At 34.9% G+C, this 24,462-nt stretch overlaps 1 protein-coding gene across 5 annotated transcripts in view; it reads left to right on the top strand.

Moving 5' to 3' along the window:
- The window catches only part of PXDNL (peroxidasin like), a 508,249-nt gene that overhangs the window by 249,156 nt on the left and 234,631 nt on the right, over positions 1–24,462 (top strand). For 4 of the 5 annotated variants that reach the window (XM_031669551.1, XM_031669552.1, XM_031669553.1 and 1 more), the window contains one exon: positions 16,547–16,618. In XM_031669551.1, coding sequence (XP_031525411.1) covers positions 16,547–16,618 — 72 coding nt within the window. Of the gene's footprint in view, positions 1–16,546; positions 16,619–18,275; positions 18,332–24,462 lie in introns of those variants that run through there. The other variant, XM_031669554.1, reaches the window with a different exon arrangement.

Here is a 24,462-nt window from a genome sequence, read left to right as displayed (position 1 = left end):
ACCAACATAAGTTTGTTGTTGAACCACACTCTAATCTCAAGTGAAAATATTTCTGGAAAGTTTATACATGTTAATAGATAGAATTTTACTGTCATTGGTTTATCTGACAATTTTTTTCTCGGAAAAAAAGGCCTGATACAAGTGGTGAAATTTTTTTAATTGTCCTTTTCTGTTACTGTTTAAGATCTTTGGAAATTAGTGAATTATTACACTCTGAAATAATGCAGAACACAGTTTTAGGATACAGGAGAAACTTTAGTTTGCCCCTAAATATAGTGAGAATAGAACTGATTTCAGCACAAACTTTGCCTATTTAACAGCTATTGCATATATATCATTTGTTTTAGTTACAATATATGTAATACATTTTAAATATATTGAATTATGAGTAAGAATTTCATATATATTTCTCATTTACCATTTTATACAGTTTATATCTACTTCCTTGACCCTTATGAATTCTAGTTTGAATATTGGAATTACCAAATGAGCAAAATGTAACATTATAAGTATACACTATTGTTAGTAAACCTACGTGAATAGTGGATAAAAGGACAGGAGACAGCTTCCCATGGTAGTATTGTTAAAAATAAAAATGCTTCAGATTTGGTGGGTTTTCATGTTGCTGAAGCCATTATTTGGAAGAATTCATAGATGAAAAGGATGAGGAGGCAATGATAAAAGAAAAATGAAAGTTTCTTTTTTCCTCTTTTGTTTCCTTTCCTTTCTTTTTCAAAAGTATAATGTCAGTTTAGATTCTCTTGGTGACAATAGACCAAAACAAACAAATAAAAATACAAACAAACTGCTCAGGTAGATATAAATATCATAGAAGTAATGATGACCAAGGCGAACCTAATGGCTCAAACAATTTTGCCAAGAGCCTAGTTCATCTGCATCTCTCAGGATGGGCGGGCCTCTCCCGGGTTTAATTCATCCTTCAGCTCTACCTAGTGGACCACAACAGCGTCATGTTTTCCCTTCCAGTTAGCAACACTTCTCTGCCAGACTCTTCATACTGCCCCATCCAGGGAAAATGATGGATTTCTTCTGATGGCTCATGAGGAAGACAGATTAAACTTTTAAAATGTATGAGAATCCCAGCAAATGTCTCCTTGTGTCTCACTGCTCATGTCTTTCCCTGAGCTGATCACTGCAGCCCGAGGCTGGGTGTAAACACTGTAACTAAGAAATGAGGAGGTTGGTGCTGCCAAAGCTGCTCTGCAGCTTCGCACTGATGCCAGGCAACAAAAGCACATGCAGAAAATTGTGCCATTTTGGCTAAAACATCTAAATGCATTATTTACTGAGAAAAATTTTAACTCTTTTTTGGTAAAACTGTCTCAAGCAAGGCACTTTAGAAGATTATCATGCCCGTGTATCTCTGATGTATTATTGGTCAGAAACATGGCTTTACAGAAGTAAATTAGCTGTCACTTTTGCTGGAGTATTAATTTGATTTTAGACTTACAGTTTTTCCTTACATAGAATTATCTTCCTTTCAAAATGTTTAAAATATTTTAATGGTTTGAAAAAACTACGATGAGTAAATATGATAATAAAAACTATCTCATAATTCAGTAGTACCAAAAATTTTAAGTTAATGTTATTTTAGATAGCATTTTTACATCTTGGAAGAAATTCCTAATCCTTTTTGAAGGGATAATATTGAATATTAAATTATGTTGCTTTTAAATAAAGAAAATGTTTATTTGCCTTCATAGGGTGACATACAATTGTCATGTGTGTTTATCTCTGTATGTTCATCATAACATTTTTGAAAGAACAAAAACTGTGTGTTGTAGTTATTAGCATCCTAAACTTTTCATATTTGCTCTCAAAATTTTACCTTGAAAATTTGTAAGCATACAGGAAAGTAAATGCCTGTAAACCCACCACTGAATGGAAATTAATTAGAAATTGGCACATTATATATTTGTATGCATTATACATTTTACATTTTACTGAACCATATGAAAATAAGCTGCAAGTCACCTTTCAGTACTGAAAAATCATTTACCTTAGTTCCTGTTACAGGAACTGTCACCTTTTAAAAAAATTATAAGGAAAGTTAAAAAGCAAGAAAACATGCAGTCAGAAGAGATAAAGCTGGCATCAGAACTAGATTCAGATTTGGCAGAGATTTTGGAATGCTCACTCAGGAATTTCAAACAACTACATTAATGTGCCAAAGAGTCTAATGGAAAAAGTGGAAAACATGCAAGAACAGATGGGTAATTTAAGCAAGAAATGGAAACTCTAGGAAAGAATGAAAAGGAAATGCTAGAAATAAAAACACTGTAGCAGAAGTTAAGAATGCCTTTGATGGGCCCACCACTTGACTGGATATGACTGAGGAAAGAATCAGTGACCTTGATGCTATGTCAATAGAGACCTCCTAAACTGAAATACAAAGAGAAAAAGGATAGAAAAAATGAAATACAATACTCAAGAAAGGCAGGATAATAACAAAAGGTGTAACATACATGTAATGAAAATACCAGATTGGAAGAAAATGTGAAAGAAGAACAAACATTTGTAGTAATAATGGCTGATAATTTTTCAAAAATAATGACAGATGGGAAACACGGGTCCCAAAAGCTCACAGAACACAAAGCAGAATAAATATCAAAGAATATATACCTAGGCATAGCATATTCACATTGCAGAAAAACAGACAGAAAATTAAATCTTGAAACCAGGGGTAAAAACACCTTACCTGTAGAGGAACAAGGATACAAGTTACACTGGACTTCTCAGAAACCATGCAAGCAAAATGAGCATGAAGTAAAATATTTAAAATGTTGAAAGTAAAACCCACCAATTTAGACTTCCGTATTGATAAAAATCCTTCAAATTGAAGAGGAAATAATGACTTTCTTAGACAAATAAGAATTGAGGAAATTTGTCACTAGTAGACCCGCCTTGCAATAAATGCTTATAAAATCCTTCAAAGAGAAAGAAAATGATATAGATCTGAAACTCAGATTCATACAAAGAAAGGTAGAGCAATAGAGAAGGAATAAATCAAGGTAAAATATAATCTTTTATTTTGTATTCTTAATTGATATAACAGATAAGAGTTTGTTCAGAATAATAATAGATACAATAAATTTGGTAGCTTATGGATAAGTGGAATGACAGGAATAATTGCTAACAGGGATAGAAAAAGGGAATTGGAAATACAGTTAGCCCTTCATATTTGTGAGTTTCACATCCATGGATTCAGCTGATCGTAGATTGAAAATATTGGGAAAAAATTGCACCTGTATGAACATATACAGATTTTTTTCTTACTATTCTCTAAACTGTTAAATAACTATTTACATAGTTTTCTATATTGTATTAGGTATTGTTAGTAATTTAGAGATAATTTGGGGTATATAGGAGGATGTACATAGGTTATATGTAAATGTCGCATGACTTTATATCAGAACTTGAGCATCTAAAGATTTTGGTGTTCTTGAGAGGTCTTGAAACCAATCCCTTGTGCATACTGAAGGATGACTGTACTCTGTTACAAGGTACCAGCACTACCCATGAAGTAGTATAGTGTTACCTGAAAGTAGACTTATAGTAAATGTTATAGTAAATGTTAACTGTAAGCCTTAGGTTAACAATTAATGATATTTTTAAAAGAAGAATATTGATATAAGCATACAAGCATAATTGATATGCTAAGAGAGAAGAAAAAATTGAATTATGTGAAGTGCTCAATTAAAATCAAAGAAGGCAGAAAAAAGGTGAAGATAAAAAAATAAGTACAGTGAATAGAAAATAATTTCAAATATGGTAGCTATGAATTCAGTCATACCAATAGTTACTTTAAATGTGAATGATTTCAATACACTAAGTAAAAGATAGAGATTGACAGGTAGATTAACAAAATGAGATCCAACTATACACTGTCTAAAAGAAACCCACTTTAAATATAAATTATAGATAGATTAAAAATAAAGAGATGGAGAAAGTTGTATCATGCTAACACAAAAGAAAACTAGAGTAGCTATATTAATTTCAGATAAAGCAGACTTAATGACAAAAACAAAAAGAATTCAGGGATAAAGAGAGTATTACGTAATGGTAAAGGGATTCATTCTCCAAGAAGACACAGCAATCCTTAATGTATATGCACCTAACATGCACCTAACAGTAGAGCAGCAAAATATGTGAGGTGAAAACTGTTAGAGCTGCAAGAAGAAATAGAGGAATCCAGTACGATAGTTGAAGGGTTCAACATGCCTCTATCAGTAATTGACATATCCAGCAGGCAGAAAACTAGTAAGGATATAGTTGAACTGAACAGCATCATCACTCAACTGGATCTAATTAACATTTATAGAATACTCCACCCAATGACAACAGAAATACACATTCTTCTCAAGCTCACATAGAACATTCACCAAGAAGGACCATATTATATGCCGTACAACACATCTCATCCAATTAAAAAATAGAAAGCATACAAAGTATGTTCTCAAACCACAATGGAATCAAACTAGAAATTAACGACTGAAAGATAGCTGGAAAGTAACAAAATATTTATAGATTAAACACACTTATAAGTAACATGCTGATCAAAGGAGTCTCAAGGGAAATTTAAAAGTATTTTAAACTGAATAAAAGTAAAAGTACAACTCATCAGATTTTGTAGGATGCAGAGAAAGCAGTCCTTAGAGATATAGTGTTGAATGCATATATTAGAAAAGAAAAAATATATAAAATCAATAATCTAGACTTCCAATCATAGGAGACAAGAGAAACAAAAGCAATATAAAATTAAACAAGCAGAAGAAATGAATAATTACAAAATAGAACAGAAATCAATAAAAGTGAAAATGGGAAACAATACAGAAATTTGACAAAAGTGAAAACTGGTTCTTTGAAAAAATTGTGAAAACTGACAATCTCCCAGCCAGGATAGTGAAGAAAAAAAAAGAATAAACATAAATTACTAATATCACATATAAAATTAGGCCATCTGTAGTGAGCCATAGATGTTAAAAGAATAATAAAAGGGTATTATTAGCAGTTTTAAGCCCATAAATTTGGTAACTTAGATAAAATGGACTGATTTCTTGAAAGACACAATCTAACAAACCACACAAGAAGAAAAAGATAATCTAAATAGGCCCATATTTATTAAACAAATTGAATCGATAATTAATAACCTTCCAAAACGGAAAGCACTAGATTCAGATGATTTTGCTGGTGAATTCTACCAAACACTTAAAGAAAAAATGATGTTAATTATCTATAATTTGTTCCAGAAAAACAGAAACAGAGGGAATACTTCCTAACTTTAATTATCTGAGGTCAACATTACCCTAATACCAAAACCAGAAAAATATATTACAGGAAATGATAACCACAGACCAATATCTCTCATAAATATAAATGCAAGAATCCTCAACACAATATTAGCTAATCAAATCCAACAATGTATAAAAATAATTGTACTATCCCAGGTATACAAAGGTGGCTCAAAATTTGAAAATCAGATAATGTAATCCATCATATCAACAGGTTAGAAAAGAAAAGTGATATGATTATATCAGCAGATGCATAAAATGCATTTGGCAAAATTGAACACCGATTTGTGATAAAACCTGAGCAAAATAGAAAGCAAGGACTCTCTTAACTCAATAAAGAAGATCTAAAAAAACCCCTCTGGCTAATATAATGCTTAATGGTGAGAAACTACAGGTTAAGTATCCTTTATATGAAATGCACGGGACCAGAAATATTTTGAATTACGGATTTTTAAAATTTTGGCATATTTGCATATACATAATGAGAAATCTTAGGGATGGAATTCATATAAACATGAAATTCATTTATGTTTCACAATACATTATATGTATTCACCTTATGCACATAGACTGATAGTAATTTTATAAAATATTTTAATAATTTTTTGCATGAGACAAAGTATGTGTACATTGAACCATCAGAAAGCGAAGACGTCACTGTCTCAGCCATCCGTGTAGACAATCTGTTGTTGTTTGGCAGGACTCTCATTCCTGACTCGGAATCTTTTTTTTATACTTATTCACACATAAATACTTAATAGTAAAAAATGACATATTATTATTACAGTGAAAAAATATTCTATGCAGAGTACCTAAGCAGGGCAATGGCATCACCAGATACCTGCATCAGCTGTTGAACAACAGCAACGACAAACAATGGCAGGCTTTCAGCCTCCACCTATGATGTGGTTTTTCAACTAAAAAGTTACTGTGCACTTTATGTATGTATTTATTTATTTATTTAAGAAAAGATATATTGCAACTGAAGGGGGCTGGGAGAGCCCTTTTCCCCTGGGGACATTGAATAAGCTGTATGTTGTGTGACTGAGTTTTAACTATGACCTCTCACAGGAAGCCAGGTATAGAATTTTACCCTTGCATCACGTCCTCACTTAAAAAGTTTCGGATTTTGGAGCATTTCAGATTTCATATTTTTGGATTAGGGATGCTTAACCTGTATTCTTTCCCACTAGGCTCGGGAACAAGGCCAGGACCTCTCTCCATCCCTATTCACCATCAGACTGGAAGTCTTAGCTAATGAAATGTGGAAACAATAGATTGGGAAGGGAGAAATAAAACCGTCTTTGTTTGCAGATTACATGATTACTTATCAAGAAAATCCCAAACGATCAACACAAATCTCCTAGAACTAATAAGTGATTATAGCAAAGTTTATAAGATTCGAGGTTAATGTATCAAAGTTAATTGCTTTCCCATATACAAAATTTCACCAATGGTTTTGGCATCGTTGATGAGCCTTGCATAAATATACTTTTATATTGTGTTGCAAAATTATGATTTCCTAATTTTATGACTCCCTGTAGTAGCTGGTATTCTTCTGAAAAGAAGGAATCTGTTCCCGTGTCCCATCATGTTGTGTCTCTGTCGTTTTCTCTTTTTCTCCCTTATCTCAGTGGACTCATGAAATGCTAAACATTAAGTACACATGGACACAAAGAAGGGGACAATAGACACTGGTGCCTGCTTGAGGGCGGAGGTTGGGAGGAGGTTGAGGATGGAAAAACTCCCTAATTGCAGGCCACAGAGGGTGCACAGATTATTTTGTCACCCAGATAATAAGCACTAGCACAGAGGGTGCACAAAATAATCTGTGCACCCTCTGTTACCTGCAATTACCTATATAACAAACCTGCACAGTACTCTCAGAACTGAAAATAAAAGTTGGAAATAAAATAAATTCTATGTATTATAATCAGTTCCATTATCCCTTTTTCTAACCCTCAAATAGTCCCAAATTTGACCAGTGGAAGACTCTTCCAGCTAACTCTTTTGTACTTTTGACATAATCCCATTAGATTTTGAGTGCTTTTTGTCAAACATTGTGTCATATACTTTTGATGCCCCAGACCTGGAAGCAGTTGTGTCTTCAAAGAGTTGAATTTCTTCTAGTGAAAAATAGAAATTGAAAATAAAATCTGAATAGCAAGTGTCCTTTTATACTGGGAGGTAATTAAATGTAGGATCTTTTAGAAAACAAGATTTCAATTTCCTTGACATTTTGTGTAGTCAAACATTATGTCATGACTTCTAGATTTTGTGTGTATAGAAACGACTTTCCAACTTTGAATTAACAACTAAATTTATTTTACATTTTAAGTTCTTTTGCATTTTTATTTTCACATATACTATTATTTTACAATCTGCATGAAATTTTTATAGATAATATAAAGTTAGATTGCTTTGTACTGCCTTTTAAACATATTGAGCAGAGCGTGATACCACACAGAGACTGAGGTGTGCAACTTTTGCAACTTACTGTGTAGTTCTTCACATGGAAATATGTTTAAATGAGGTGTGTATCAAGTATGAATTTATCAGTCTATGTATTGAGGAGTGCAAAAAATATTTTTTTTGGTAAGCTAATTCTTATTTTGGACTTCATTCCACATAATGGCAGAAAATATCTTGGCCCAATTTGAGTCAACTTATCATTTGGGGTAAACAGAGTCTGTTCAGAATCTCCTTTACTCATTCTTTTCCCTCTATTCAATCTAAAATACTGTTATGGATTGAATGTTTGCATCCTCCCAGGACTCCTATCTTGCAGCCTTAAGACCCAGTGTGATGGTATTTGGAGGTGGAGCCTTCAGCAGGTAATTGGGTTTGGGTGAGGTCACGAGTGTGGAGCCCTTGTATGGGAGTAGTGCCCTTGAAGGAGGAAGAGACATCAGGGCTTGCTCTCGCTCTCTCTGTGCCATGTAAGGGCACAGTGACAAAGTGGCTATCTGTGAGCTAGGAAGAGAGACTTCAGAAACTGAACAGTGCCAGATCTTGATCTTGGACTTTTCAGCCTCTAGAACTGTCAGCATATAAATTGCTATTGTTCAAGCCATCCAGTCTATGCACTTTTGTTATGGCAGCTTGGGCTAAGATGGTTGCCCACGCTCCCATATGACTTCATGAGACCTCTTGGTTGTTTTCATGGAGGTATTACGCTTGCTCTCTAGTCTGTGATCATTCTCATTCTGTGAGGTGGAACACAAGTCTAGGTCATCCTTGAGCACGGTCATGACATCTGGGGCTACTCTGTTTCTTTCTTGTCACAGGGCTGCAAGAGCAAACCAACCTCTACTGTGACATCTCCTCATTACAACTGCAACTCCCTTGCAGGTTATGACTCTTGGTGTCACATCCACCCACTATAAGGCCTGCAAAAATCTTTGTCTCTTCCCCACCCCATTGAAGAGCTCGGTGGTTTGTCAGGTTAGTTTTATGCCTTGATGCATCTTGCAGCCATCTCAGCACTTCTGTGGTCCATTGTAGATTAGAAACCTATCTGTGATGTCTGTCATCTTCCAGACCATCAGGAAATGGGGGTGCAGACTCTATTCTCACACCTACCAACTATTTTGATTTTTATTACTCTTCCCTTGGAACTAATTCTGTGTTTGATGGGGAGGGTTTAGGCTTTTCATTGCTCCCCTCTATAACACTCCTTGGCCCAGTAGCCCAATAATTTGTATCTACACTGAGAGGGTGGAGTGAAAAACTTAATACATTAGTTCAGCAAGCATTTCCCAAAAAATTTTAGTGTCAAACCTATATAATAGCTATGTGAGACTTAAAAGGAAATACATGATGTTTGATTTCTGTGATTTCATGAGTATGTTATTATTGGGGCTATAAATTTCACATAATTTTTTTTGGAATTAGGGAAAGAATCTTTAGTTATCTAAAGAAATTTAATGAAGCATGGAGGGATAAAATAAGTTGGTTAACATCTTCCAGGTGTTAAGGTAAAAAGTAACAAAATATACACTAAATATCATTTTATAAAAAAGATAACACAAAATATAAAACAACATTTTAAAAGTAATATTATTATCCAGGGTGAAGAACATGTAGATGAGTTTGATTTATTTCTTTAAAAAAATTGTATATTTTATAAAGTGATGTGATTTCTTACTCATATAATACAAATAAATATGAAATAAATGTGAAAAAGCAGTATATCAATATATAATCATCTTAGAAAATATTGAAGTATGAAAAAGAACAATGAAGAAAATAAAATTGTGCAAAACCCCAGGCCTGTTATCATTGTTAATGTTTTGGATGTAGTTTTAATTTTTATACAGACACAGTTATTTTATATAATTTAGACAATTTTTATGTCCTTTTAACATTTTTTAAAAATGTAATTGTGGTAAAAAATACAAACATATTAAAAAATACAAAAATATAAAATGTACCATCTTAAACATTTCTAAATGGTTTGGTATTATTCAATATATTCACATTGTGGTGTAATCAAGCTCCAGAACTTTTTAATCTTGCAAAACTGAAACTCTATACCCATTCAACAGCTCTCCATTTCCTTCTCTCTGTAGCCCCTGGCAACCACTGTTCTACTTTCTGTCATTATGAGTTTACTACTCTATCTTCCTCATACAAGAGGAATCATATAGTATGTTTCTTCTTGTGACCGGTTTACTTTACTTAGTTTAATATCCTCAATGTTAATCCATTTTGTAGCAAGTGTCAGAATTTCCTTCCTTTTTTAAAAAAAAATTAATTCAAAAAATTTTTAGTAGAGATGAGATCTTGCTATCTCATCTTTCCAGACTGGTCTTGAATTCCTGGGCTCAAGTGATCCTCCTGCCTTGGCTTCCTGAAATGCTAAGGCTGAGTAATATACCATTGTATGTATATACTACATTTTGTTTTTCTATTCACTCATCAATGGACACTTGGGTTGAATCCACCTCTTGGCTATGTGAGTAGTACTGGTGTGGAACATGTGTGTGCAGATATCTCTACTTTCAGTTCTTTCCGATATATGCCCAGAAGTATATTTTCCTAGGAATTGCTAGATGGTAATTGAATTTTTGTTACGAGGACTCTCCATACAGTTTTTCATAGTGACTGTACCAATTTACATTCCCACCAACAGTGTACAAAGATTCTTATTTCTCCATATCCTCACAAATGCTTATTTTGTCTTTTGAAAGTAATACATCCTAACATGTGAGGTGATGGCTTATTGTGGTTTTTGATTTGCATTTCACTAATGATTAGTGAATTCTTGTTGGTCCTTATTGGCTATTTCCTTGGCGAACTGTCTTTTAAAGTCCTTTACCCATTTTTTTTTTTTTTTTTAATTTTGGTGGTTGTGGTTGTTGAGTTGTAGAAGGTCTTTGTATTCTGGATATTAACTCTTTATCAGATATATGATTTGCAAATATTTTCATCTATTCTGCAGGTTGTCTTTTCACCTTGTATTCTTTGACATACCAAACTTTTAAATCTTGGAGGGTGTAGTCTAGTTTATCTATTTTTACTTTTGTTACCTTTGCTTTTTGGTGTCACATTTAAAATGTTGCCAGCTGTATGGATGTCTTCTTTTTGAAGTGTCTGTTCATCGCTTTGCTCACTTTTGATGGGATTGTTTTTCTTATAAATTTGATTGAGTCCTTTATAGGTTCTGGATATTAGCCCTTACCTTGGATAGTGAATTGCAAGGTACTTCTCCCATTCTGTGGGATTGCCTGTTATCTAATGGTAGTTTCTTTTGCTATGCAGAAGCTCTTTAGTTTAATTAGATCCCATTTGTCAATTTGGCTTTTGTTGCCGTTGCTTTTTGGTGTTTTAGACATGGAGATCCTTGCACATGCCTATGTCCTGAATGGGTATTACCTAGGTTTTCTTCTATAGGGTTTTTTTTTATGGTTTAGGTCTAACATTTAAGAGTCTCTAATCCATCTTGAATTAATTTTTTGTATAAGGAGTAGGGAAAAGGATTTGAATTCAGCTTTCTGTAATGCAATTTCTAGCACCATTTATTAAATAGGGAATCCTTCCATCATCACTCACCGTAGAGAAATGCAAAATCAAAACCACAATGAGATACCATCTCACACCAGTTGAATGGCAATCATTAAAAAGTCAGGAAACAACAGGTGCTGGAAGGGATGTGGAGAAATAGGAACACTTTTACACTGTTGGTGGGACTGTAAGCCTAGTTCAACCATTGTGGAAAACAATGTAGTGATTCCTCAAGGATCTAGAACTAGAAATACCATTTGACCCAGCCATCCATTACTGGGTATATACCCAAAGGATTATAAATCAATGCTGCTATAAGACACATGCACATGTGTGTTTATTACCAGCACTATCCTAATAGCAAATACTTGGAATCAGCAAGTGTCCATCAGTGACAGACTAGATTAAGAAAATGTGGCACATATACAGCATGGAATACTATGCAGCCATAAAAGGGGATGAGTTCATGTCGCTGTAGGGACATGAATGCAGCTAGAAACCATCATTCTCAGCAAGCTATCACAAGTTTGATTCTCGCTCATGGGTAGGAGTGAGCAATGAGACCTTGGGCTGGGAGGGAACATCACACACGGGTCTATTGTGGGAGGGGGAGAGATTGCATTAGGAGATATACCTAGTGCAAATGATGAGTTAATGGGTGCAACACACCAACTTTATAGCACATGTATACATGTGTAACAAACCTGCACGTTGTGCACATAGCCACCTAGAACTTGGGTACATAATATGTAATAATAAAAGAAATATTTGCCAAACCCAAGGTCATGGAGCTTTCCTCTATGTTTCCTTCTAATAGCAGGTTTAGGTATTTGCTTCATTTTGAGTTAATTTTTGTATATGACATGAGAGAAGGTTCCAGTTTTATTCTTTTCCATGTGGAGAGCCAGTTTTCCCAACACTATTTATTGGACAGATTTTCCTTTCCTCATTGTATATTCTTGCTACTCTTGTAAATAATCATTTGACCATATACGCGAGGGCTTATTTCTGGACCTGCTATTGGTCTATATATCTGTTTCTATGCCAGTAACATGCTGGTTTGATTACTATACATTTGTTATAAGTTTTGAAATCAGAAAGTGTAAAATCTTCAACTATGTTATTCTTTCTCAAGATTGTTTTAACTGTTCAGGGCCTCTTGAAATGTCACATAGATTTTAGCATGGGATTCCCTATTTCTGCAAAAAAAAACGTGCCACTGGAATTCTGATAGGGATTGTATTAAATTTTTAGATCACTTTGAGTAGTATTGACATTTTAACAATATCAAATCTTTAAGTCCATGAGTATGGGAAATCTTTCAATTCATTCACATTCTCTTTAATTTCTTACAGTAATGTTTTGTATCTTTCAGTGTAGAAGTCTTTAGCCCCCTTGGTTAAGTTTATTCCTAGGTAGCTTATTATGTATAAGCTATTGTAAATGAAATAGTTGAGAAATATCTTTTTGATTTTTTATTTAGATTTTGATCAAAATTTCTATTTCTAGGTTTTCTATTTGTATCAAATTTAGTATTAGATTTGTTTTCCTTAATTTCCTTTCAGTATTTATAGGTAATTTTCCTTACAGTGATTATCTTGCTACACAATAATCTTGATTTTTAAAATTCTGGTATTAATTTATTTTACCTTTGACTTCTTGCTTTCTTCTTTCCTGTTAACACCAATTCTCCACAAGTTACCCCATGCTAGCAAGGTGCCTTCTGCCACTCATTTTCCAAGCCCTTTCTTTCAATTCCTTACGAGCCAGGGTTCTAATTTCCTCAATCTAAGGTTCTCATCCGGGTGGTACTCTCACCCTTTGTTATTCTACTCCTTCTACCACAGTCCCTCCATCTGTGATATCCCCACTTGACTCTGCTGAGGGCGAACTCTGGAGATGCCTTTAGTGTTTTCCCCACTTAAATGAAGTTGCTAATGCTCTCTTTCTCTGGTTTTGTCATAGCTTGTGCTCTGGATGATGTGTTTTTGTTCTTTGTTAAACTGTGTGGTTTTCAGAGGTGTGTGGAGAGATTTGAATTTAGCTGAATACCATTATCCTATGGGAAATTGGAAGCTGTGTGGCTGGTGTTAATGAAACGGTTCCTATAAACTTTATAAAATTTATCAGGAAATAAGGTGGGTGGGAGGATGGGAAGAAACAAAAATAAGCCAAACTTTCAGCACATCAGTATTCATCATGAGATCAACTGCTCTCTGACCCCTTCCTCATAGCCGTTTGGTGCCTATTGTCCTAAAATCACATAGACCCATGAAGATTACAGTTCTCCTTAACTGCTATGTAGGTAACAACTTGAGAATTGTGAAATGTTAAGTTTTCCATTTGAGACATCCTTTTTGGTCCTGCACACCATTAAGGTCTGAAAGACCTGATGAGGAGCTGACTCACCAAGGAATGCGGTTTCCACATCCAAATAATATGCCCCTTATTCCGGCCAATCAACAACCCCAGTTTTCTAGCCTCTTTCCCCCCACTATCCCATTAAAAACCCCAGCCCAGAACTCACTGGGGAGAAGAATTTGAGGGTCCTTTCTGTCTCTTCATTTGGCTACCCCTTGATAATTAAACTCTTTCTCTGCTGCAAACTCTGCCATCTCAGTATATTGGTCTGTTACTCTTCAGCGAGCATACAAACCTGTTGGTCCTACAACATGAATACAGGTAGTAACATATCTGGAACTCATACTTTACTGAGTTAATCAATTTGTGCAGATCTGACTGCAGAAGTTCTATTCTCTTCTTTCCCCCCTACTTTGTGCTTATTTTTCCTGAACCATTTTCTACAATATAACAGTCTAAAGTGAATCTGTATATCTGAGATAAAATATTATGGGAAATCTTTAGTTTTAGGTTTTGAAACTCCTTCATGAAATATTTTATGATTTCATTTTATCTTTATGAAACAATCCCTCATTATTTAAAATTGACGATAATAATAAAAACCAAGTACAGTGCTTGTATGCCTCTCAGTAGAAGTCAACTTCTTTGTACCTCAAGACATGACACCCTTGAAGTCACATGGCTCTCAACATTCTAATAGTTTAAGGGCCTTTACCAGGAGGTATTTCTGAATCCAGTGGGGTACATTTACAGAATACTTTCCCTGGTTCTGTACCTAGTAACAGTAGTTTTCAACCTTGCTGCATATTATTATTTCCTGCGGAGCTATGAAGAATCTCAATGTTTAGTCTGTACCCTGGACCCATCATTAAATCAGAATTTGTGGAGGCAGGGACCGAGACATCACTGTGAGGCTTGGGTAGAACGCAAAATGAGGCCTTACAAATACTACTGACTCATGTACCTACACTATGATTTGCATACATCCACACTTGAGAACCACTAGTGAGTTTTGCGACTTCTCAATGCTTCCTATAAACGTTTGAAAAAACATGGTTCTAAAATATTGTATTTCTTGAATTCTAACATGTAGCTGTATTTTTGAGATTTGGAGTAAAAGCAAAATATTCCGTAGTATCAATTAATGCTGTGGAAAAACAATATCTAGTTAGATGTAAACCCACACTAGTCACTGCTACTCTTAGAAACTGACTGGAGTCCTACACTGGGGGAAAAGAAACTGGTTTGGAACTTTCTATTTTTGTTTTGAATTATTAAAGATTCCTAATTAGACATTTGACACTAGGAAAAACTAGTAGTAGTTTCTTATTGGCCAGGTAGTTTTATGTATTTTCAAGACCTTCTTTGCCGCTAATGACAATGCAAATAAAATTTTTCTCAGTGGAGATAATCCTGAATGGGAATAATATCACAATTTTCAGGATATTAGAGGATGGCTTACAGACATTTTAAAAGCTCAGTTTAAAAATATAGATTTAAGAGATGTAACATTCTAGGTTGTAAGAGTTTTTGCAAAATGGGGTATATATTTGATGCTGACTTGTATAACTCTGTAGGATGAATTGTACCCTGATATTCCATTAATGCTTAATTCACTTAGAAGTTGAAATTAGACATGGCCCGACATACGTATGACCTCTGCATATTTCAGTTTTTCCAATTGTCAGAAAAGAAAAATGAGTATCTGCCAGTTCCTATTTTATCTATGAGGCAAAATAAAAGGAATATAAATGTGGAATTTAAAATAAAAGGACAGAGATGGAGATACATTAGGATAATCATTTTCTTTTGGATGTAGACAGTATACCACCCTCCTTCTGCTGATTCCAGCAAAGTTGAAATATATTTGCTCAAAATCAATAAAGCGTGTCTATTAATTCATTTGTTTAAAGCATAAGCTTCACTAAATTATAGAAAATCAGTCCCTTCTTTATTTTTAGGCAGAATTGTGATTTTGATGGCCTTAAAGGCAGGACTGCAGATGAGCTGCAATTGAATTATCTAGAAAATACCCTGAGAGAGTCCGATTGAGTAGGTTTGTGGGTGGACTTTAGAATTGGTGTGTTTAATAAACCACCAGGTGATTCTGATGCACCGATAATATGCAAGAGCACATTCCAAAGACACTTGATAGAAGGTTTCAAGAATTCTAGTAGTCTCAAACCTTGAGAGGCACAAGTAGAAATGATCCAGGGCTTTATTTTCATGACATTAACAAAGAGTGTGGGGAAGAAATCACCTTACCAACCTATGGTTGAAGAAAAATGATGGAGAAAGTGCTCATATGTCACATAAATTGTTTTCTTTAAACCGTTTGGTAAGATTAGTAGTATCATCGTATTTATAAATCCATTTACAGCATTCTTTCCTGCAGATTTTCAACAGCAGCCACAAGAGGATCAAAATTCATCTTATGCATCTCTAAGATGCTTTTATTCCCTTAAAATGAATCTCATGGTGGTATTTGCTAGCTTTATAACTACCAGTTGAATATATTCAGTGTCATAAAATAAATTTAAAAAAATTATTTATAGTCAAACATATTTTTCTTAGAGAAGTTGTTACTCAATATATATGACTCCATTAGTCAGAATTTCTCCACAAATACTCTATGTTCCTTAATGTTTTGAACCAAGGATCCATTTGAGAATTTGATGAGAGAGGTTTAGAACTCTTACCAATTGAACACATTTAAATGAAATAACAATTTCTATATATTGTTAGGGAATCTATGGACATCCCACAAAGCTCCTAAGGTCCACAGCTTATAGTTTAAAAAGTTTGTATCTAAGACATGTAGTATCTCTACTAATTTATAGTTTAATGAGATTCTATATATTTTCCAGGTACCTATACAAGAATGAAATCCATGCACTAGATAAGCAAACATTTAAAGGACTCATATCTTTGGAACATCTGTAAGTAATAGAAGCTTTTTTATTAAATCACTCATGGTGACGGTTCAGAGAGACAGCTTTTTAAATGCCATTATGTGATAGCTGAACAATTATTTTAAACTTTGCCATGTGGCTTGAATGACTGAATATCTGTCATCAGTTGGATAAAAATCAGAATGTATGACTGTGTTGGCATAAGGATAGAAGACAGATAGAACTCAGCTGGAATTCCAGCACTGCATTTATTACTTGTGTGACATTGGGCAACTTACCCTCTATGAACCTTTGTTTCCAAATCCTGAAATGCACATATTTCTGCAGTGCATATTAAGGTATTGCATGCAAAGAGCAATAATGTTTATTAAGCAAAAATGTTTATTACTTGGCATAAAATAGGCTTTTTATAGAAGGTAATTTATAGCTGTGACTATAATTTATGAAAGAAGGTCAAGCTTTTAACTGACATTAGAACTTCTAAAACATGGGATTATACCTCTCATTTTACAGATAATAAAATTAAATTCAATGTTAGTTAAATGATTTGCCCCAAATTAAGAGTCTGTATTATTATTATTATCATTATTATTATTTTTGAGGCAGAGTCTCTCTCTGTTGCCCAGACTGGAGTGCAGTTGTCCCATCACAGCTCATCCGCCTCCCGGGTTCAAGTGATTCTTGTGCCTCAGTCTCCCAAGTAGCTGGGATAACAGGTATGCCCCACCATGCCCGGCTAATTTCTATATTTTTAGTACAGACAGGGTTTCACCACATTGGCCAGGCTGGTCTCGAACTTTTGGCCTCAAGAGATCTGCCCACCTTGGACACCCAAAGTGCTGAGATTATAGGCATCAGCTTCCATGTCCAGCCCTGTAGCATTATTATTACAACTCAAACTGACTGCTATCTTAGTGTACTTCTTAGCATTTGATACTTTATGAAAACCTCAGATTCACCATCATAATTTCAGTGTGAAATATGAATCCTTCAATATCAAAAAGTCATGTTGTATACTAATACTGCTACTAAACTGCAATTTGATGTTTTATTCCGAGATTTCTCTCAATTACAAGTGTTTGAAACACAAATACTAATTAGATAATTAAGAAGATTTTTCCATTTTTCACAACCTGTGGGATAGTTCTGAAACTCAGATATATAGAATGCAGTCTGGTTTTTAAGTATTGGCAGGATTTCTGTATATCAGAAGTTTTTGCTCCTCAAATTTGTTTCCATATTCAATGTGGTTTCTTAATTTCAAAACATGATTTTAAATTATTTCTGTAATAAATATGGTTAGAAGAAATCTAAATTTCTTTTTCATAGAAGGCTGAAGGTTATAGTATTAAAACACAGTCAACCAATCAAAAAAAGTTTTTTAATTGCCTTTGCTCTACTTTTGCCTCTTATTAATTTCCTTTTACATGACTGCTATGGTTTGAAACTCATGCTGAAATTTAATTGCCATTGTATCAGCATTAAGAAGTGGGAACTTTAAGGATTGATTAGACCATGAAAGGTAATGAGTAGATTAATGTTGTCATCATGGAAGTGAGTTTCTTATTGTGGGAGCAAGCTCTTTATCATGGGGGTGGGTTCCTTATAAAAGGACAAACTAGGATCCTTCTTTCTCTCTCTCTCTTGCCTTCTCTTGCCCTTTTGCCACGGGATTATACTGCAGGAAGGCCCTTAAAGGATGCTGGCCCTTCAATCTTGGAATTTCCAGCCTCTGGAATTGTAAGCCAATGAATTTCTGATCATTATGAATTACTCCATCTGTGGTACTCTGTTATAGCTGCACAAAATGACTCAGAAAGAGAATTGTTACCAAAGAGTAGAGTGTTACTGTGACAAACACCTGAATATTTGGAAATGACTTTGGAACTGGATAATGGGTAGAAGATGGAAGAATCTGGAGAAGCAGGATAGAAAAAGCTTGTATTGCCATGAATAGATCATTAAGGGCAATTCTGGTGAGGGCTCAAAACAAAAGGAGAGCTGTAGGGAAAGTCTAAAACTTCTTAGAGGTTGCTTAAGTAACTATGATCAGAATGCTGGTATAAATACGGACAGTAAGGCAATTCTGATGGGGTCTTGGGCAGAAATGAGGAACAAGGTAATGGAAACTGGAATAAAGGCCATTATTTTCTAACGTGGAAAATAACTTGGCTGAATTGTGTCCGTACCAGAGGGCTTTATGTAAGGCTGAATTTAAGAGAATGAATTGGGACATCTGCTGGAATAAATTTGTAAGCAAAATGTTGAAAGAGCTGCACGGCTTCTATTAAATGCCTAGAGTAAAATATGGGAAGAGATGAATGATTTAAAGATGACATTTTTAATTAAAACGGAAGTGGAACATAAAAATTTAGAAAATTCACAGCCTGGCCAAGTAAAGAACAAAAAAAGTGCAAGGGTGCAGCCAATTGATCCTTTGATAAAGGGATTAGAGTAGATAAAAGAAGCCAGGTGCCATTCATCAAGACAATGGGAGAATGACACGCAATTCATTTCAGAGATCTTTGAGGCAGCCTCAAGAGAGCAGCTCATCATGCCTGAAAAAAATCAGCATTCACTACCCTCCACCACCTTAAGTCTCTGCCCCCCAAATTCCTAAACAGTACTCCTTGGTCACCTCAGCTGTCACTCAAGTGGGCTCAGGTGTGGATTGTGCCCTAATTTGAAGAATGTAGGTGGTAAGCCTTGGCAGCAGATTTATGTTTTAGTATGTATTTGTAAACCTCATACGATAAGTCTTTAAACTTATTGGTAAAGAACATCTTTAAAAAACATTTTATATGCTTGTTTACAGAATTCACAGAATGGTAAACAGTTCAATTCACTGTAATAAGTCAGCTCACAATACATCTTCGAAGTAACATACTTTGATTCATCTTTTAAATGTGGATATATAAACTCCTCACATTATGGCTTAGAACACAAGAGCAAGGGACATCTTTAAAAAGCATGCCTTAAACATGTGATTAAAAGGTTCACAGTGTTAAACAGTTTAATTTATTTTAATAAAGTGCTTCACAATGCATCTTTGAAGTAACATGCCCAGATTTATATTTTCTGTGTGTGTGTGTGTGTGTGTGTGTGTGTGTATATATATAAAATCTCTCACAATAAGGCAAAAAACTAAATGGTACGGAACATCTTTTAAATGCATATTTGCACATTTGTTTACAGAGTTCATTGTTTGGGAAGTAGTTCAATTCACTGTAATAAAGCAGCTTACAATGCATCTTTGAAGTAATACACTCATTTCATGTTTTCAGTGCGCATATATAAACTTCTCACAGCAAGGCATTAAACTAAATGATGAAGAACATCTTTAAAAAGCATATTTTATACATTTGCTTACAGAGTCTGCAGTTTGGTATTAATTCTGCACATGCACAGAATGAGTGGGCTACGGGGTCAAAAATGGTCTCCACCTAGATTTCAAAGGATGTCTTGGACAGCCTGGGGCCCCAGGCAATGCCTTTTCACAGGAGCAGAGCCATTGCAGACAGCCCCTGAGGGCAATGCCTAGTGGAGTAAAGGGAGTGGGACTGCCACCAAGATCCCAGAACTATTGAGCTGCCAATGTGCAATGTCAGCCTGGGAGAGCTGCAGGCAAAAGACTTCAACCCATGAGAGCTTTGGTTGTGTTGAGCCATAGGGCTTGGGCTGCTTGAAGCCTTGGGGGCCCAACCCCTACCCCACCTTGTCCAGGAGGCAGGACACGGAGTCAAGGAAGATAATTCTAGAGCCTTAGGATTTAATGTTGTTTACCCTGTTGGATTGTGGACTTATTTGGGACCAGTTGCTCCTTTTTTCTTGCCTGTTTTTCCCTTTTGTAATAGGAATGTCTATTCTATGCATGTCCCACGTTGCATTTTGGAAGCATGTAACTGGTTTTGATTTCACAGGCTCACAGTTGTAGGGAAATTTGCCTCAGGATGAATCATGCCTTGAGTCTTACCCATACCTGACTTATTTAAATTTTTGTCTATGTTTTATTATGATTACTACTATTATTTCAATAGTTTTGGGAGGGACACATGGTGTTTGGTTACATGAGTAAGTTCTTTAATGGTGATTTTTGAGATTTTGGTGCACCCAACACCTGAGCAGTGTACGCTGCACCCAATGCGTAGTCTTTGATCCCTCACCCCCGCTTCCATCATTACTCCGAGTACCTAGAGTCCATTGTATCATTCTAATGCCTTTGTGTCCTCATAGCTTAGCTCGCACTTGTGAGAACATATGACATTTGGCTTTCCATTTCTGAGTTTCTGCACTTGGAATAATGGTCTCCAACTCCATCCAGGTTGCTGCAAGTGCCATTATTTCATTCATTTTTATGTCTGAGTAGTATTCCATGGTATATATACACCACATTTTTGTTTTCCACTTGTTGGTTGATGGGCATTCAAGCTGGTTCCATATTTTTGCAATTGCAAATTGTGCTGCTATAAACATAGCTGTGCTTGTGTCTGTTTTATATAATAACTTCTTTTTCTGTGGATATATACCCAGTAGTGGGATTGCTGGATCAAATGGTAGTTCCACTTTTAGTTCTTTAAGGAATCTCCATACTGTTTTCTGTAGTGGTTGTATTAGTGGTTGCCCCACCAGCATTGTAAAAGTGTTCCTTTTTAACCACATCCACACCAACATCTGATATTTTTTGTTTTCTTAATTACATTATGGCCATTCTTGCAGGAGTAAGGTAGTATCGCATGGTGGTTTTGATTTGCATTTTCCTGATAATGAGTGATGTTGAGCATGTTTTCATATATTTGTTGATCATTTGTATATCTTCTTTTCAGCATTGTCTATTCATGTCCTTAGCCCACTTTTTGATGGGATGGCTTGCATTTTTCTGACTGATTTGTTTTAGTTCCTTTATAGATTCTGAATGGTAGTCCTTTGTCAGACGCGTAGTTTGCAAATATTTTCTCCCACTCTGTGGACTGTCTTTTACTCTGCTGATTACTTCTTTTGCTGTGCAGAGGTTTTTAGTTTAATTAAGTCCTATCTATTTATCTTTGTTTTTGTTGCATTTACTTTTGGGTTATTGGTCATGAAGTCTTTGCCTAGGCCAATGTCTAGAAGAGTTTTTACAATGTCGTCTTCTAGAATTTTTATGGTTTCAGGTCTTAGATTTACGTCTCTGACCCATCTTGAGTTGATTTTTGTATTAGATGAGAAAAAGTTCCAGTTTGATTTTTCTACGTGTGGCTTTCCAAGTATCCCAACACTATTTGTTAAATAGGATCTCCTTTCCCCACTTTATGTTTCTGTTTGCTTTGCCAAAGATCAGTTGGTTATATGTATTTGGTTTTATTTCTGAGTTCTCTATTTCATTCCATTGTTCTACTTGCCTGTTTTTATACCACTAGTACCATGCTGTTTTGGTATTTATAGGCTTGTAGCATAGCTTATAGTTAGATAGTGTGATGCTTCCAGATTTGTTATTTGTGCTTAGTCTTGCTTTTGTGGGCTCTTTTTTGGTTCCTTATGAATTTTAGGATTGTTTTTCATAGTTCTATGAAGGATGATAGTGATATTTTGATGGGAATTGTATTGAATTTATAGATTGCTTTTGGAAGTATGGTCATTTTCATAATACTGATTCTACCCATCTGTGAATATAGGATGTGTTTCCATTTGTCTGTGTCATCTATGATTTCTTTCAGCAGCATTTTTTAGTTTTTGTTTTAGAGATCTTTTACCTTTTTGGTTAGGTATATTTGTAAGGTTTTTTGTTTTGTTTTGTTTTGTTTTTCAGCTGTTGTAAAAGGGGCTGAGTTCTCGATTTGGTTCTCAGCTTGGTCACTGTTGGTGTATAGCAGTGCTATTGATTTCTGTACATTGATTTTGTATTCTGAAAGTTTACTGAATTCATTTATCAGACCTAGGAGCTTTTTGGATGAGTCTTTAGGGTTTTCTGGTACAATCGTATCATTGGCAAACAGCGACAGTTTGACTTTCTCTTTACTGATTAGGATGCCCTTTATTTCTTTCTCTTGTCTGACTACTCTGGCTAGGATTTCCAGTACTATGCTGAATAAAAGTGGTGAAAGTGAGTATCCTTGTCTTGTTCCAGTTCTCAGCGGTAGTGCTTTCCATATAATGTTGGTTGTGGGTTTGTCATAGATGGCGTTTATTACCTTAGGGTATGTCCATTCTATGCAAATTTTGCCGAGGGTTTTAATCATAAAGGATGCTGAATTTTGTCAAGTGTTTTTTCTGCATCCACTGAGATAATAATATGATTTTTTGTTTTAATTCTGTTTAAGGGGTGTATCACATTTATTGACTAGCATCTATTAAACCAACCCTATATCCATGGTATGAAACCCACTTGATCATTGTGTATTATCTTTTTGATACGCTGTTGTATTTGGTCAGCCAGGTTTTTGTTGAGGATTTTTGCATCATGTTCATCAGGGACACTGGTCTGTAGTTTTCTTTTTTTGTTACATCATTTCCTGGTTTTGGTATTACGGTAATAGTGGCTTCATAGAATGATTTAGGGAGGATTCCCTCTTTCTTTATCTTTTGGAATAGTTTCAGTAGGATTGGAACCAATTCTTACTTGAATGTCTGATAGAATTCAGCTGTGAATCCATCTGATCCTGGACTTTTTGTTGTTGTTGTTTGCAATTTTTTATTCAATCTCACTGCTTGTTATTGGTCTGTTCAGAGTTTCTATTTCTTCCAGGTTTAATCTAGGAGGTGTGTATATTTCCAGGAATTTATTCATCTCCTCTAGGTTTTCTAGTTTGTGCACATGAAGGTGTTCATAGTAGCCTCAAGTGATCTTTTGTATTTCTGTGGTATTGGTTTTAATATCTCCCATTTCATTTCTGATTGAGCTTATTCGGATCTTCTCCCTTCTTTTCTTGGTTAATCTCACTAATGGTCTACTGATTTTGTTTATCTTTTCAAAGAACCAGCTTTTTGTTTTATCTTTTGTATTGTATTGTTTGTTTCCATTTCATTTAGTTCTGCTCTGATCATCGTTATTTCTTTTCTTCTGCTGGTTTTGGGTTTAGTTTATTTTTGTTTCTCTAGTTCCTTGAGATGTGAACCTAGATTGTCTGTTTGTACTCTTAGATTTTTTGATGTGTGCATTTAATGCTATGAACTTTCCTCTTAGAACTGCTTTTTCTCTATCCCGGAGGTTTTATGTCACTATCATCATTCAGTTTGAACAATTTTTCAATTTTCATCTTAATTGTTGACCCAAAGATCATTCAAGGGCGGATTATTTAATTTCCATGTATTTGTATATTTTTGAGAGTTCCTTTTAGAGTGAATTTCCAATTTTAATCCCCTGTGATCTGAGAGAGTACTTGATATAATTTCATTTTTCGTAAATTTCTTGAGACTTGTTTTGTGGCCTGTCATAATGGTCTATCTTGGAGAATGTTCCATGTGCTGATGAAAAAAACATATATTCTTCAGTTATTGGGTAGAATGCTCTGTAAATATCTGTTAAGTCCATTTTTCCTAGGGTATAGTTTAAGTCCATTGCTTCTTTGTGGATTTTCTGTCTTGATGACCAGTCCAGTGCTGTCAGTGGAGTCCTGAAGTCCCCATTATGATTGTGTTGCCGTCTATTTCATTTCTTAGGTCAAGTGGTAATTCTTTTATAAATTTGGCTCCAGTGTTATGTGCATATATGTTTAAAATTGTGATATTTTTCTATTGGGCTAATCTTTTTAGCATTATATAATGTCTCTCTTTGTCTTTTTAAACTGTTATTGCTTTATAGTGTGTTTTGTCTGATGTAAGAATAGTTATTCCTGCTTGCTTTTGGTTTCCATTTGCATGAAATCCCTTTGCCTTATGTTTATGTGAGTCCTTAT

The sequence above is a fragment of the Papio anubis genome, chromosome 8 (genome assembly GCF_008728515.1).
Source record: "Papio anubis isolate 15944 chromosome 8, Panubis1.0, whole genome shotgun sequence".
NCBI classification, from domain to species: Eukaryota; Metazoa; Chordata; class Mammalia; order Primates; family Cercopithecidae; genus Papio; species Papio anubis.
This window is presented reverse-complemented; position numbering and strand designations above follow the sequence as displayed.